We start from the raw sequence: 17,593 nt of genomic DNA on the forward strand, positions 1-17,593 counted from the left end.
TCAAAGCACATTAGCATTCCTGCCCAAATAAATACTCGTTAAATTCTGAATTTGGCTTGTCTGTTTCCACTCTGAATGACTTTAATTGTAATCGTCCTATTCTTTAACAAGCCTTTTCTGGTTTTGTTCCTCCGACAGCCTAACACTGCAATTCCTACAAGGGATATTTAGCACAGACACTTTACATTATGTGGAGGAGAGCATTTATTGGTTTGGATTATATGCATTGTACCAATCCCCCAGTAGTAGTTATCTAGTCTGTTGTGGATGTAGCGATTGATGAAGAAAAATGGTGCATGGCTTTGGTGTTCTTTTATTCAAAGATGGCACTCACAGCATAATAGGCACAGAGGGAGTTGGAAAACAGAACACCATCTGCTGGAATGAACCAGCAGCAAAACCACAATTGGTCAGGGGCTGGTTTAGCACAGGGCTAAATCGCTGGCTTTGAAAGCAGACCAAGGCAGGCCAGCAGCACGGTTCAATTCCCGTACCAGCCTCCCTGAACAGGCGCCGGAATGTGGCGACTAGGGGCTTTTCACAGTAACTTCATTTGAAGCCTACTTGTGACAATAAGCGATTTTCATTTCATTTCATTTCATCACACAGAAAACAGAACTGAGAAAGAGATTAACTCCCAGGACGCTTTAAACATTCTATGGAGAGTAAAGTAACCGCAACAGAAATTTCCTGAGCTGGCTTTCCCTCTTCTTGTTGCTGTTCTCCAGCTTTTGGAAACACTGCTATGACGTTAGTGGAAGTACAGCGCAAAATGAGAAGCGGAATACTCGATGAACTTTCCACGGAGGCCAACAAATTTTCTTTGTTCGTGGGATTTTACATTGGATTCGAGTCAGGCATTGTGAACACGAGCTGCTCAGCCTATCCCACAAAGTGGGTATCTTGGCTTAGAGTTCCCATAGCTACTGCTTGATCCAAACACTTACATTTTCTAGCAGGAGCGAGTGTAACAACTACGCAAAGTAAAATACACTTACGTCAGAATAGATTTTGTTGCCGATGACCCGTGCCCAGAATGGGAACTCCTCCAAACAGTTTGGTGGGCAGTTAATTCTAAGGATCAAATAAATTAGTCTATAACTTGGGAAATGCACAAAAAAAACATTATCAATGTTACTTATAGGTTAACTAATACGAGCTTGCAACTACAAACATAACAGGTGGCATAAAAATTCTTCATTTTAAATCTCAAATCCAGTTTTTACCAAGTGCTCAATTGGAGTTGAACGGTGACGCAAAAGAAACAACAGCAAGTGGAAACAAGGTTGAGATAAAGTATTGTAGACTAAGGAGTTGTAAAAGGGTTCATGCTTGTTTAACTTTGTATTACAGTTAAACTTCAGTTTACTCTTGTGGCTTAGCTCCCAGAATTGCATTGTTCACAGTAACATTGGTAAAACGAAGTATAACTCGATGAGTGATACCACTTCCACAACAACTTGCATTAATCTGGCACTCCAGGGTGCTTGATTAATGGAAGTGCGTAAGGAAAATGGATGCCTAGCTTTTAAGGGAAAGGTTAGTCAAGGTGAGAAAAAGTTTGATAAAATAGTTAAGTTTTGGAAAGTCTTTTAAAAAGGGACAAATGGAGTGAGCAGGGATCCAGGGAAGGAGCTCCGAAGGTTAAGGTTGCGAAGCACCATCACCAATTATGGGACAAAGGGATGGAGACACATACACAAAAAATGAGTCAATGGAAGAGTGTAGGAGGGGCTGATTTTACATGATCAAAAGGTTGTAGAGATATGTTAGGGTAAGGCCATGGAGAGATTTGAAGAGTGAGATGAGATGTTTTGACATATCGGAGGACAAGAATTCAATGTAGGTCAGTAAAAAAAAGTGTGAAGAATGAGTTAAGATGAATACAAGACAAGATAGGCCCACACAGTTGCATATAGGCCAAGGTGGAGCTAATGGGCAGTGAAAGGAGTAAGCAAATATCGAGGTGAACAAAGCTTAGCGAACTATTTCAACAGTGACAGGGTTTAGGTAGATGTTTAAGTGGAAAATGTTGGAAATAGTCAATAGTGGTGATTGGTTGTACATGGGTTTTAATGCTCAGAAATGACTGGAGATAGAAGCATTGGGAAAAGAGAATTGATGGTGGGGGTTTTGATCTTCCTGATGATCGGTTGTATGAAGTGCCTTGTGACAGGTAATCTGATAGCCTGAAGGATGTTGTGATGTTGAGAGCGGTGGTAGAGAAGTATATGAAGCATGTTAGAGAAGGCTACCAGCAGCATTCATATGGGAGCTGACCCTTTAATTTTATGTAAATGATGAATATGGAAAAACAAGGATCGTTCCTGACAGTGTGCGTTGTAGAAGGGGGGTAGGTGACAACAGAAGCCATTGATGGTGATCCACTGGATCGACAGAAGTGGAAGTGCATAGGTGGCACGGTAGCACAGTGGTTAGCACTGTTGCTTCACAGCACCAGGGTCCCAGGTTCGATTCCCGGCTTGGGTCACTGTCTGTGCGGAGTCTGCGCATTCTCCCCGGGTCTGCGCGGGTTTCATCTGGGTACTCCGGTTTCCTCCCACAAGTCCCAAAAGACGTGCTTGTATGGAGAATTGGACAGTCTGAATTCTCCCTCTGTGCACCTGAACAGGCGTCGGAATGTGGCAACTAGGGGCTTTTCACAGTAACTTCATTGCAGTGTTAATGTAAGCCTACTTACGACACTAATAAAGATTATTATTAAAGAATAGACTCACAGAGCTGAAAGATGTAATGGAGAAAGGTGATATTCTGAACTTTGAGAAATACTACACACAAAATGATAAAGGACATAAATAGATTCTGTATGAAGATGGGGACAGATAACATATTCAAAGCAGCTGGCTGATGCTGGGAAAAGAATTATCCGCAACCTGAGTGTTTTGATTCGATTCCGCCCTTTAAGGGGTGAGGACCCATCCCCAAGAGCTGTCAGCCAATCAAATGGCCAGTAACTGTTCAGTCCCAGCAGCGTCATTGGGAGCAGTGACCACAGCTGGGACTACAACAGGCCTGGATCATTCACAATGCAGGGTGCGTCCGGGTGAAGGAAAGTTTGGTTAGGTTCACTGGGGTCAATTAAGTGAGGGGGTGCTGGGCTCATGAGGACAGGGAGGGGAGTTGGGGGTTCTACTCAGTGGACAACAGCATGCTTGATCAGGAGAGTCCCTCTCCCCACCTGCAAGGAGTTGCCAGGGTATATCTGGCAGTCTTGTAGCCACCTAAATTGGCCAACTCCCGATTTAAAATGGCAAACGGCAAAGGCTGATGGGAAAGTCAGCCACCATAGACAGAAACCAGCAGGTGCAGGTTTGCTGTGTATTTAACGCTGCAAAAGGCCAGACAACATCGATACCAGCGACCATCAGCATAACAATGTAGCAGCCATCTACATACTGATGAGCAATCCCCGGGAACAATAAGTAACATTTGGAACACACAAAGCAAAGCCAGACTCCTCGGTGCCAGCAGGAGCCAACACAAAGGAGATGAATGAACACCTCAAGACCGCCCATCGATCAGGGAACCACTCCAGTATTGGAGAAATCGAACCAAGCGATTGGGACAAAGTCCAATCACTTGGGACCAGATACAGGGTCCGCCCCGAAAGGCGGGAAGCCCCTGGGGACTATAAGAGTTAAGCCCTAAGTTCAACTCGCTCTCTTCACCTCTTCGTCCTGCCCGGGTCACCCAGCAACACGAACCAACATTGACCGTGACCGGTGCAGTGACCGCCGAATGAAGTAAGTCTTAATTCAACGCTCGCTACGAGATAGGCGCTCCTAGCTACCAATCCGTACCAACTTCGAATCCCGCAAACTCAGAACCCGAACGAAAGGCCATTTGTTCCCCTGACCTGGTGGGCCAGTCCGAAGTTAAGTATAGGCCTGTTAGTTGTAGAAGTAACTTAGACGTAGAATCTGTGCATGAGTAGCAATTACTGTGTATAATAAATGTGCTTTGATTTGAATCTTACTAATCGGTGTATTGGGTTATTGATCATTACTCGGACTTGAACCTCATGGCGGTATCATAAAGATACCTGGCGACTCGAGAGCAAAGGTAATAAAACAGAGCAATTGAACCTACGGAAAGTAGCAACAGTCGCCCCATGTGGCAAAGTACGGTGGGAAGAAGCGAGAATGAAAGATATCTTCCATAGAATCCATAGACTCTCTACAGTGCAGAAGGAGGCTATTCGGCACATCGAGTCAGTCTGACCCTCCAAAAGAGCACTCTGCCTCGTCTCACTCCCCCACCCTACCTCCGTGCACATTGATCACGGCCAATCCACCTAACCTGCACATTTTTGGACTGTGGGAGGAAACCGGTGTACCCGGAGGAAACCCACACACACACGGGGAGAACATGCAAAAATCCAAACAGTCACCCAAGGCTGGAATCGAACCCGGGTCCCTGGCACTGTAAGGCAGCAGTGCCAACCACTGTGTCACCATGCTACCCCACTCCCGCTTCATTGATTGAGAGAATATTACAGTCTGGCTGATTGATCGTGGTGTTATTAACATCATATTAATCTGTATTAATACAGATAGAGAATAGATGAAATACAGACAACGCCCATCATTATCCTCAACACAAAATTCAGGCCACCTCTATCGAATTGGAATTGCAGGATACTTTCATTGTTCTTAAGGCTTGGCTGAACATATTGCAAAGCACAGTTGCTGATGGCGAAACCCATGATTTGGAAATAAATTTAAATCACAGTTATAAAATCTCAGGTATGTTTTAACAAAGCTTCATCACATAATCTGTTAGTTCTAATGGTGTTTTCTCACAACATTTCTCCATAATAATCTACGGTGTTAATCTGAATTTTTGGAGAAAAATAACTGATGGGCATTGTACCTCTCTTACCTGGGACAATGGGTGGCCGGCTTGCTGAATGGACACAGTTGGGCCACCGTAGCATAACAGTCAACTGTCCGGCCTGATGAAACAAAATCAAACAATTACATTCAGGGCAATGACATCGCTAAAAGTGAAGGTTGTACGCAATAAACTGAAACTTCTTGAACTGTTATGAAAATTTGAAGAAATAAACTTACTCGTCACTTTGGATATACTAAACCCATTTGCTGACTTGAACTTGCTGTAAATAAATATAATACGAATTAAACTGCAGGTCAGTGATGCATTTTGAATGACAGTCAACGTCACTAATGTCACGATTTCTACCCCTCAATTAGTCAGATATCTTGTACCATAATGGAAAACAACCAAAAATAAAACTCTGTGGAATCCAATCTTGACTACCCACGCCTGCATTTCTGTTTTTTTGCCTTCTTTGCTGGTGAATTGCTGATGCCAAGAAAATCACAGTTGGCTAATGTCAAGTAGATTAATTGTACACATATGGATGCTATCTTCATATCTCTCACATTGAGGGAAAGTGTGTTTGTGTGCGGGTGTGCATGAGTGAATAAGTGAGATAAAAGGGGATTGGGCGGCACGGAGCATGGTTAGCACTGTTGCTTCACAGCACCAGGGTCCCAGGTTTGATTCCCGGCTTGGGTCACTGTCTGTGCGGAGTCTGCACGTTCTCCCCGTGTCTGCGTGGGTTTCCTCCGGATGCTCCGGTTTCCTCCCACAATTCCCGAAAGACGTGCTGCGAGGTAATTAGGACAATCTGAATTCTCCCTCGATGTACCCCAAACAGGCGCCTGAATGTGGCGACTCGAGGCTTTTCACAGTAACTTCATTGCAGTGTTAATGTAAGCCTACTTGTGACAATAAAGCTTATTATTATTATTGCAAACTGGTTACAAAAGGGTCACTAAAAAGCAGTTACTGGCATCATTGACGTATTGATATATACCAGCTTTATTAGCCTTTATAAGCAGTGATTAATAAACTCAGTGGCCACATGCTTAGACATGCTCTACATAATTACTTGAAATTTCCATAGCGATGTCCAGCAGGAGATCAGCACAATCCCCCAAAAGATAAGTGAAAGTGGCTGACAACAACCATTTATCCAACTTTTTGAGAGCTTTAGCCAATCTCCTGATAACTTTATGGCAAAAGATGGCGAATTCCTCCATTTAGTGCCATGTTGTACCATAGTTTTTGCTCATAACTCATATTGATTGGAATTAGATCAAGATGCATGCATTTTTATCGTTCCAGTCTAGACTGCAAACAGTGACTTCCAATAAATTAATACATATTGAAAGGCAATTGCATAAAAATGACGACAGGTCGTTCAGTGCAACCATTCTTTGTTGGAGTTTATCCTCCACAGAAGCAGTAATCCTAGTCCATTTTATTTTAGAATTTTAATTTTAGTCTGTATTTGTGAAGGTTTCGGGAAAATTAAAAAAACCCTGTTAGCCCTGGTTAATTTATGCATAACTATTAAGAATTAATTGCCGCCTCAAAACTAAGCCAGTAAATAGGGAAAGCATTTGGCTTGAATACTTTAACCCATACATCGGAAGCTCTCACCTCAGAGACCGAACACCATTTCGAGACGATTTGACGAAAAATGGGATTTTTCCTTTTCGAGTGATATCCACAAGCCCGCCTTCTTCGTTACTGATGATTCCTTGGTGCACTGCAGCCCGGCAAATACTGGATTGCTATAAATAGACAAAAGAAATGTATTGTCCATCTGCTGCACTACCAGACAAAATACAAGAAAATGATTGGCCCCTGCAAATCCATGATGGTTCCAACAAACTCCACAGGGAGCCCGATGGAATGCCACAAGCTCAGCCAGGACTCCCCGATTCCAGAATGGTCTATTCAGAACGCAGCCACTGCCTGTCCTTAAATGGTCAACATGGGAGATGGGAACACAAAACAGTAAGTGCTCCCACACCATGACCTTCCAATGGGAGCCTGCATTATGTCTGACTCCCATAGAGGTGGGATCTACATGGAGTTCCAGGCCTGAGTTAGGGAACAACTCAAAATATATTTTCAAGTAATCTTCTTACAAGTCTGGCACAGGATCGGGGTGGAAGCCACGATTGTTTTTGTTTGCTGGGAACTCCAGGGGAGTGAAGATTGGCACATCCCCCACCCCCACCCCCGGGGACAATAGCTCAGATGCACCTTATTTTCCCCCCTCATCAAAGGCCTACATCTCCTGGCCCTATCTATCATCCTTGGCGAGGTAAGCAGGCAGGGGTAGCCATACCCCAGAGCCTGTTGTTAAGGTGATGGCAAGCTGAGAGGAATTTGAGTCCTTACCATTTCATAATAGAGCGTTCCAATTACTTTAGCCTTTGATGATTTGCAATTTCTTGGGCACTTATACCTAATTAACAACAAGAACTCTGTTAGGCAATATTTCTGTGTTTACTGCATAACACCTGAATATCAACAGGTCACAGAGCATTTAAAGATAAATGTTAACAACCAAATGGATTAAAAAAAACATTTTAAATATTTATTTATATTAAGTGCTCTCACTGCCCATTTAAAAGTAGTTTTTTTCTGGCCTGCACCGATGCATTAAATCTTCTAATGATGAACTATTAGCAGAACATCAAATGTCAAGCTTTGGCATTCAGCTGTGCAGTAACCGTTAATGGCAACATCAACTGCTCGATAGGCAATTTTCTTGGTATCAGTGTAACAAAATTGTCACATCATTGTGGGGAAACGGCAGATTTGTTGCACACATGTTACGCAGCCATATATACACTTGAAAGATGCTGAAATAGAAAGTGCTGGAAAAACCCAGGAGGTCCGGCAGCATCTGCGGAGAGGGAAACGTTTCGAGTCCGCACGACTCCTCTTCCGAGCTCTGAGGCTCTTCAGAGCTCAGCCGGCAGACCTGCTGAGTTTTTCAAGCACTTTCTGTTTTTATTTCAGATTTCCAGCATCTGCAGCATTTTGCTTTCATGGAAGGTTCTGATGTGTTCCATCCATTTCCAAGTTATCTGTGTGTGCATCTTCCATTAAAACAACTTTGTTTTCCTCATATCACAAGTGTTAATATAGCTTCCAGCTGTGTGTTTCATATCAAGAAGGGTTTTTTCCTATTATTATAGAAGAACGTCATGCATCTTGGCAGACTTGATATTATTAATTATAAAATTGTGTCTTGTAGTCACGTGACTCCTGCGGCAATGGTCCCTCAAAGGGCAATTCTCTTTCTATCAGGGTCTCCATGTAAATCCTATACAATATTATCATATCCTATTGTATTCTTACTATATTCTACTACTATATCCTATTGTATTCTTACTATATTCTACTACTATATCCTATTGTATTAATACTATATCCTATTTTATTATTACTCTATTCTATTACTACAACCTATTACATTATTACTATATCGTATTACCAGAGCCTATTACTTTATCCTATTGTATTATTACCATATTCTATTACTATATCCTATTACAATATTACTATATCCCATTGTATTATTATATTCTATGGCTACATTATTACGCTATCCTATTACTAAATCTTATTGCATTATTACTATAACCATATCCTATTGCATTATTACTTTATTCGATTACTAAATCCTATTGTATTAGTACTATACCCTATTACTATACCCAATTGTATTGTTACCATATCCTATTTTATCTTACTCTATTCTATTAATATATCCTATTACATTATTACTATATCATTATCCTATTATATTATTATTATATCCTATTACAATATTGCTTTCTATTACTTTATTGTATTACAATATTAACATATGCTATTACTATACCAATTACAATATTACTATATCCTATTACTACACCCAATTGTATTGTTACTATATTATTATATCCTATTACTATATTGTATTACAACATTACTCTATTCTATTACTATATCCTATTACAATATTACTATATCCTATTGCAATATTACTCTGTCCGATTATCAAGCTGCTGCAAAAGTTACGAAACATATTGGATGAACCATAGCCTGTACACTACCGAGATGCAACATGGGTTACTCAATTACAAGTATTTACTGTCTAGTTGATTATTTTTCCCAGGCTTCCATTCTTTATGTGAAGCTCTTCTGCTCCTGTCCTGGTACAGTTCAGACTTGCTGAATTTAGATTTCTAACATTTTATGTTTTACCTGAGTTCCAGTCAAGTACTGTATCCTTGTTATTTATAGTTATCATGCCATACACTGGAAATACAAGAATAGACATAAATAATACAGATGTAGGAATCAACAACAATACCTGTTGCACGGTGTCCCTTTGCACTGATCTCTCATTTTAGTGGCACACTTGATGACTTGAGCTGAAAAGTAGGAATACAGTCACGTTTTATACAAACAATTCAAAAGCAGAGCAGTTTAAGTCAATCAGAAAAGGAAACAGTGCGCATGTGAACGTTGAGATGCAATGGCGGATCGATGTAAAATCTTAGTAAAACCATAGTTGTTGCACTGTGTTTTGGACTCAATGCTACAGGAAAGATATTGAGGCAATTGAGAGAGTACAACACCATATTCACTAGAATGTTGCCTGGTGTGAGAAAACACAAATAGAAAGAAAGATTAGAACAATTGTGGCAGTTTTCATCAGAAGAGATTACGGGTGATTTTATAAAGGCTTTTGAAGTTATGAAAGGATGAGAAAGGGGATTTGAAAAAACAATGGGTGAGGTTTTCCATCTGTTCATGTTGGTATGACCTGCTGGCCCCGCCATCAACACACCCCTGCCGCAGCTTTCCTGGTGGTGGTGGGTGGATTTAATGGGAAATCCCATTGACAGTAGCAGGACCAGAAGATCCCACCAATGGCCAACGGTGGGTTGCTGCCCATCGCTGAGAAACACACCACAGGGATACCAGAGAATCTTGCCCCATAACTTCAATTGCAAGCTGTAGATTAGGGGGGCATGAATACAAGGTGAAATCGCAGAATGGATATAGCACAGAAGACTATTCAACCCATCTATCTGCTCTGTCTGGTTGGGGCTGGTTTAGCACAGGGCTAAATCGCTGGCATTTAAAGCAGACCAAGGCAGGCCAGCAGCACGGTTCAATTCCCGTACCAGCCTCCCCAAACAGACGCCGGAATGTGGCGACTAGGGGCTTTTCACAGTAACTTCATTTGAAGCCTACTTGTGACAATAAGCGATTTTCATTTCATTCATTTCAATGGAGCACTTCACCCAGTGACAATCCCCAGCCTTTTCCCCAGAACCCTGCCCATTCCTCCTTTTCAGATTATAATACATTTAATTGGGAGATAGCCAACTTCGATGGGATGAGAATGCAACTGAGTTGAGTGAGTTGGCAGAAAAGACAGTGGCTGGACAATGGAATACCTTCAAAGAAAAAGTACTCAGGCATCGTCGAGGTATATTCCCTTGAAGGAGAAAGGTAGGACAAATAAATTCAGAGCGAACCTGGATGATGAGAGAAGAAATGATGATGAAAAGGAAGAGGTGCACGTACGCCAGATGTCAGGTAGAAAATACAATGGAGAATCAGGCTGAATATAGAAGGACCAGATGTGAAGTGGAAAACTAATAAGAAAAGTTAGGAGAGAACATGAAAATAGCTCAAATACTTCACATAAAAGTAATCTCAAGGTCGCCTATCAGCATATAAATAATAAAAAGATGGTAAAAGAAATACTAGGGCCAATTAGGGTTAACAAAGGGGACTTGCACATGGGGGCAGGAGAAATAATGGTGGTATTAAATGAGTATTTTTCATTTTGTCTTTACAAAGGAAGAAGATGCTACCCAGGCCAAGATTAAGTTCAATGCAAAGAACTGCGAGGTGATTCATTTTGGTAGGAAGACTGTGCAGTGAAAGTTTAAAATAAAAGGAGAAACTCTAAAGGGAGTGTAGGAAGGGAGGGACCTCAGGGTAAATGTACATTAATCATTGAAGATGGCAGGACAGGTTGAGAGAGCAGTTAATGAAGCATGTAGGCTTTATTAACAGGGGCATTGATTACAAGAGTAAGGAAGTCATATTGAACATGCAAAAGATGCCAGTTAGGCCTCATCTGGAGCACTGCATCCAGTCCCGGGCATCATACTTGAGGAAGAATGTGAAAGCATTGGCAAGAATACAAAGGAGGTTCACAGGAATGATTCCATGGGTAGCAACTGCAGCCACGAGGATAGATTGGAGAGGGTTGGGACTGTTTTCGTTGGAAAGCTGAGAAGAGACTTGATAGAGGTATTCAAGATGCTGGGGAGTATGAACAGGTAAATAGTGAGAAACTGTTCCTGTTTGAAAGCATCAAGACCTATAGGGCAGAGATTCAAAATAATTGGCAAAAGGACTAAAAATGGTGTGAGGAAACATTTTTCACCCATGGGGTGATTAGAGCCTGGAATGAGAGGGTGGTAGAAGCAGGTTTGATCGAAGTATTCAAAGGGAATTGGATTGTTATCTTAAAAGAAAGAATGTGCAAGGTTATGGATAAGGCAGGAGAGTGGGACTAGATACAATGCTCTTTCAGAGAGCCTGTGCAGACTCGATGGGTCAAATGGCCTTCTGCACTGTTAAGATTTTGTGAATCCAGTTTAAAAGCATTGATTGAATTTGCCTCCACCACATTCTCGGACAGTGCAGTCCAGATCCTAACCACTCACTGCGTGGAAACATTTCTCCTCCTGTCGCTGTTGCTTCTTTTCCCAATGACCTTAAATTAATGTCCTCCGAGAGTTCTCAATCTTTCACCCAATGGGAAGTGTTTCTTCCTGTCTTACTCTGTTCAGACCCCTCATGATTTGGAACACCTCTATCAAATCTCCTTCCAACTCCTCTTCTCCATGGAGAGCAGCCCATGTTTCTCCAATCCATCCACGTAACAGAACTGAAATGCAAGAGATATGGGACAGAGAGCGAGAGAAAATGCTTCTCCCTGTATGATAATGAGGCTGTGGAATTGAGTACCAGAGTTAGTAATGGAAGCAGGGTCCATGTCAACATTTAAGAATAAATTAAATAAGTGATTGATTGGGAATAAACAGATATGTGAACATGGTGAACCCATGAGTTTGGGACTACTGCTCATGCCAAGATCAATCATGCTGATAAGATCGTGGCCGGGGGATCCTCTTTACCCACCGGCAGCGTGGGTTTCCTGGAGGCGTGGGGTGGTTTCAATGGGAAATTGCATTGACAAGCGGTGGGAAGACAGAATCCCGCCACCAGCAGATGGCGCACTGCAGAGAAACATGTGGCTGGGGGCGGTGGGGGGACCAGAGAATCCAACCCCATTAGATTTATTTTAGGGATACCTTAGAATAAAATCAGTTGTACAAGCCGGCTCGGAGAAACAAAACCTGTCTTTCTATGAATGCTGTCTTATTGATTCGGTAGATGTGACAAGAGTCGGTTCATAGAGACAATTAAGGCAATTTTAACCTGCACTGCCTAGGTGACAATCAGTCGGAGCAAACTGCCCACCCATTGTAGCATCCAATAGCATGAAATCAACAGAGCAAAAATCGAGCAGTTTTACCCGTGGACAGACAATGTAAAGGCAATGAGTTTGTTTATACTATTTCCAATGTATTACTGTCCAGCTTACATTGATAAACGGTGCAGTAGACACACAAGTATCAACCAAATCATTAGGGCGCTCGCTGACTGCTGAACCTTGCAACTTGTATAGTTGTTGGCTGAGGTGCCAACTTGTGGAGAAGACTGGAGGATATAATTATGGTGCATTTTGTGCACAGTCAGAAGAGTAGGCAATTTGTAACAAAAAGCCTCTCCGAGCATTCCATCTGTTTGGGCTGTCGGCAGTAGGAGCGTGAAGGGAACGCTGTCTTTCATTACATTAACCGAATTGTATGTTTTGTTTCGTGCAACTAATTGAACCTTGCCCAGATGATCAGATTTGACCAAAATAAGCATTTCATTCCACAGCATTCTTTTTCACAAGGCTTCTTTTGATCTCCCAAACAAATCCACAGTGTGGATTCTGAAGTGTATTTTTACTGTATGATATAATGTATTAATGCACACAAAAATCCACAAATCACGTTTTACGTAGTAAATAAAATGTATTTAGATTGAAAATATTTTTAAGAACAGTTGTTTGGTTCTGAAGAAACAGGCTAGAAAATATAATGAAATAAACGGATGCAACAACTATTGGACAGATGCTAACCCACATGTTAACCTTAAAGAAGCTATGTCTATTTTAATTGTGGGAAAATATGAAAAGCCTAGTCAAGTACCGCCGATGTTAGGTCTTGTTCTGCGCTCTGTGGATAGTTTCAGATGGGTTCACTTGCAATAGTGTGTACATAGAACATAGCACATAGAAAATACAGCACATGTTGTGCCGAACCTTTGTCCTAGATTAATCATAGATTATCATTGAATTTACAGTGCAGAAGGAGGCCATTCGGCCCTTTGAGTCTGCACCGGCTCTTGGAAAGAGCACCCTACCCAAACTCAACACCTCCACCCAACACCAAGGGCGATTTTGGACACTAAGGGCAATTTATAATGGCCAATCCACCTAACCTGCACATCTTTGGACTGTGGGAGGAAACCGGAGCACCCGGAGGAAACCCACGCAGACACGGGGAGGATGTGTAGACTCCGCACACACAGTGATCCAAGCCGGAATCGAACCTGGGACCCTGGAGCTGTGAAGCAATTGTGCTATCCATAATGCTACCGTGCTGCCAGAGAGTGGTGGGTCTGTGGAATTCATTGCCACAGAGGGCGGTGGAGGCCGGGACGTTGAGTGTCTTTAAGACAGAAGTTGATAAATTCTTGATTTCTCAAGGAATTAAGGGCTATGGAGAGAGAGCGGGTAAATGGAGTTGAAATCAGCCATGATTGAATGGTGGAGTGGACTCGATGGGCCGAATGGCCTTACTTCCACTCCTATGTCTTATGGTCTTATGGCCTGTAATTCCCAGGGTTATCCCTAGTCCCTTTTTTGAACAGGGGCACGCCATTCGCCACTCTCCAATCCCCTGGTACCACCCCTGTTGACAGTGAGGACGAAAAGATCATTGCCAACGGCTCTGCAATTTCATCTCTTGCTTCGCATAGAATCCTTGGCTATCTCCCGTCAGGTCCGGGGGACTTGTCTATCCTCAAGTTTTTCAAAATGCCCAACACATCTTCCTTCCTAACAAGTATTTCCTCGAGCTTACCAATCTGTTTCACACTGTCCTCTCCAACAATATCGCCCCTCTCATTTGTAAATACAGAAGAAAAGTACTCGTTCAAGACCTCTCCTATCTCTTCAGACTCAATACACAATCTCCCGCTACTGTCCTTGATCGGACCTACCCTCGCTCTAGTCATTCTCATATTTCTCACAGATGTGTAAAAGGCATTGGGGTTTTCCTTGATCCTACCCGCCAAAGATTGTTCATGCCCTCTCTTAGCTCTCCTAATCCCTTTCTTCAGTTCCCTCCTGGCTATCTTGTATCCCTCCAATGCCCTGTCTGAACCTTGTTTCCTCAGCCTTACATAAGTCTCCTTTTTCCTCTTAACAAGACATTCAACCTCTCTTGTCAACCATGGTTCCCTCACTCGACCATCTCTTCCCTGCCTGACAGGGACATACATAGCAAGGACACGTAGTACCTGTTCCTTGAACAAGTTCCACATTTCACTTGTGTCCTTCCCTGACAGCCTATGTTCCCAACTTATGCACTTCAATTCTTATCTGACAACATCGTATTTACCCTTCCCCCAATTGTAAACCTTGCCCTGTTGCACGCACCTATCCCTCTCCATTACTAAAGTGAAAGTCACAGAATTGTGGTCTCCAAAATGCTCCCCCACTAACAAATCTATCACTTGCCCTGGTTCATTACCAAGTACTAAATCCAATATTGCCCCTCCTCTGGTCGGACAATCTACATACTGTGTTAGAAAAGCTTCCTGGACACACTGCACAAACAAGCTATTTGATCTAAAGAGTTTCCAGTCAATATTTGGGAAGTTAAAGTCACCCATGACTACTACCCTGTGACTTCTGCACCTTTCCAAAATCTGTTTCCCAATCTGTTCCTCCACATCTCTGCTACTATTGGGGGGCCTAGAGAAAACTCCTAACAAGGTGACTGCTCCTTTCCTATTTCTGACTTCAACCCATACTACCTCAGTAGGGTGATACTCCTCGAACTGCCTTTCTGCAGCAGTTATACTATCTCTAATTAACAATGCCACCCCCCCCCCCACCTCTTTTACCACCCTCCCTAATCTTATTGAAACATCTATAACCAGGGACCTCCAACAACCATTTCTGCCCCTCTTCTATCCAGGTTTCCGTGATGGCCACCACATCGTAGTCCCAAGTACTGATCCATGCCTTAAGTTCACCCACCTTATTCCTGATGCTTCGTGCGTTGAAGCATACACACTTCAACCCATCTCCGTGCCTGCAAGTACTCTCCTTTGTCAGTGTTCCCTTCCCCACTGCCTCATTACACGCTTTGGCGTCCTGAATATCGGCTACCTTAGTTGCTGGACGACAAATCCGGTTCCCATTCCCCTGCCAAATTAGTTTAAACCCTCCCGAAGAGTACTAGAAAACCTCCCTCACAGAATATTGGTGCCCCTCTGGTTCAGATGCAACCCGTCCTGCTTGTACAGGTCCCACCTTCCCCAGAATGCGCACCAATTATCCAAATACCTGAAGCCCTCGCTCCTACACCATTCCTGCAGCCACATGTCCAGCTGCTCTCTCCCTATTCCTAGCCTCGCTATCATGTGGCACCGGCAACAAACCAGAGAGGACAACTCTGTCTGTCCTGGCTTTTAACTTCCAGCCTAACTCCCTAAACTTGTTTATTACCTCAACACCCCTTTTCCTACCTATGTCGTTGGTACCAATGTGCACCATGACTTCTGGCTGCTCCCCCTCCCCCTTAAGGATCCTGAAGACACGATCCGAGACATCCCTGGCCCTGGCACCCGGGAGGCAACATACCTTCCGGGAGTCTCGTTCGCGACAACAGAATCTCCTATCTACTCCCCTAACCATTGAATCTCCTACAACTATTGCTTTTCTATTCTCCCCCCTTCCCTTCTGAGCCCCAGAGCCAGACTCAGTGCCAGAGACCTGGCAGCTGGGGCCTTCCTCCGGTAGGTCATCCCCCCCAACAGCATCCAAAACGGTATACTTGTTTTGAAGGGGAACGGCCACGAGGGATCCCTGCACTGTCTGCCTGTTTGTTTTTTTCCCCCTGACTGTAACACAGCTATTCTTGTCCTGTACCTTGGGTGTGGTTACCTCCCTGTAACTCTTCTCAATCACCCCCTCTGCCTCCCGGATGATCCGAAGTTCATCCAGCTTCAGCTCCAGTTCCCTAACACGGTCTTTGAGGAACTGAAGTTGGGTGCACTTCCCGCAGGTATAGTCAGCGAGGACACCGGTGGTATCCCTCACCACCCACATCCTACAGGAGGAGCATGCAACTGGCCTAGCCTCCATCCCCTCTTACCTGACAGAATATAGCTGCCCTGTGGACTAACTAGATCTCCGCCCTCTGACTCTGCTCCCAGTCAGCTACACTTTCTGTAAACTCCTGGCTCTCTTCTCACTCTTTGCGGAAATGTCGGAAACAAAATGAAAGGAGCACCTTACTCCCTCCTCACCTAACTCCCTCGGTCGCCAAACTCTCACTATAGCACTCAAATGCACCAAATTCAGCACTCCCTCAGTCACCAAACTCTCACTATAACACCTCAAATGCACCAAATTCAGCACTCCCTCAGTCACCAAACTCTCACTATAGCACTCAAATGCACCAAATTCAGCACTCCCTCAGTCACCAAACTCTCACTATAGCACTCAAAAGCACCAAATTCAGCACTCAGTGCAAACAAAGTCTGCACTGTAGGGGATCACTTTTATACTGTGAATCTAGCCTCTGAAAACTGGCCTAATCCAATTAACTAATTAACAAGCTCCAGCTGCAAGTGCTTACAAGGGGAAGCTTGTTTAAAGCTGATTGAAAATTCACCTTCTTCTAAACCAAACAGCAACTTTTAAGTTAATTAACTAAATAAAAGAAAGACTAAACTTTAGATAAAAATGAAGCCTTATACTCCCTCGGTCACCAAACTCTTACTATAGCACTCAAATGCACCGAATTCAGCACTCAGTGCCCAACATGCTGGGTGGTTGTAGTCAGGGAAGGGGAGGTAAATATTCGGTTGAAGAGCCCAGGTCAGGCACAGTCTTAGTCTGAGCAGTCGGGGGACTCATCAAACCATCACATTTAAAGCCAAGTGCCTAATTTTCAACATGAGTGACGCGACATTCAATTCACTCAAAGACACGAGTAGAAGTAAACCGTGGTTTTAATCAGCTTAGAACAGTGCCTGCCTGCGACTGGTACAATACTGTGAACCGCCTACAGGTCAACTGCTCTTTATACTTCCTTTCAAGGGGAGGAGACATGGGCGGAGCCCGTACATGCCCCAACATATCCCCCTGTGGGTGAAGCCACAAAATGGCCCACAGGTGGAGCCCACACGGTCAACAACATAACAAAGCTGTAACACAATGGCAGAACATGATACTCATACACTGGTGAATTACTAGTACTGTACATTCACCACAATGAGCAAAGTAGGAGAAGCGATTCCACCCAGCCAT

General features: G+C 43.3%; 1 protein-coding gene across 1 annotated transcript in view; it reads right to left on the reverse strand.

The window, feature by feature from the left end:
- LOC140430422 (cysteine-rich secretory protein LCCL domain-containing 2-like) overlaps positions 1-17,593 on the reverse strand; it is a 67,283-nt gene that overhangs the window by 17,224 nt on the left and 32,466 nt on the right. The window contains exons 8-13 of the mRNA XM_072517894.1: positions 9,212-9,272; positions 7,243-7,309; positions 6,493-6,626; positions 5,094-5,137; positions 4,903-4,975; positions 999-1,074 (exon numbers count right to left, since the gene is read on the reverse strand). Of these exons, the coding sequence (XP_072373995.1) occupies positions 999-1,074; positions 4,903-4,975; positions 5,094-5,137; positions 6,493-6,626; positions 7,243-7,309; positions 9,212-9,272 (455 nt within the window). The remainder of the gene's footprint in view (positions 1-998; positions 1,075-4,902; positions 4,976-5,093; positions 5,138-6,492; positions 6,627-7,242; positions 7,310-9,211; positions 9,273-17,593) is intronic.

This window comes from Scyliorhinus torazame, chromosome 10 (genome assembly GCF_047496885.1).
Source record: "Scyliorhinus torazame isolate Kashiwa2021f chromosome 10, sScyTor2.1, whole genome shotgun sequence".
In the NCBI taxonomy this organism is placed as follows: Eukaryota; Metazoa; Chordata; class Chondrichthyes; order Carcharhiniformes; family Scyliorhinidae; genus Scyliorhinus; species Scyliorhinus torazame.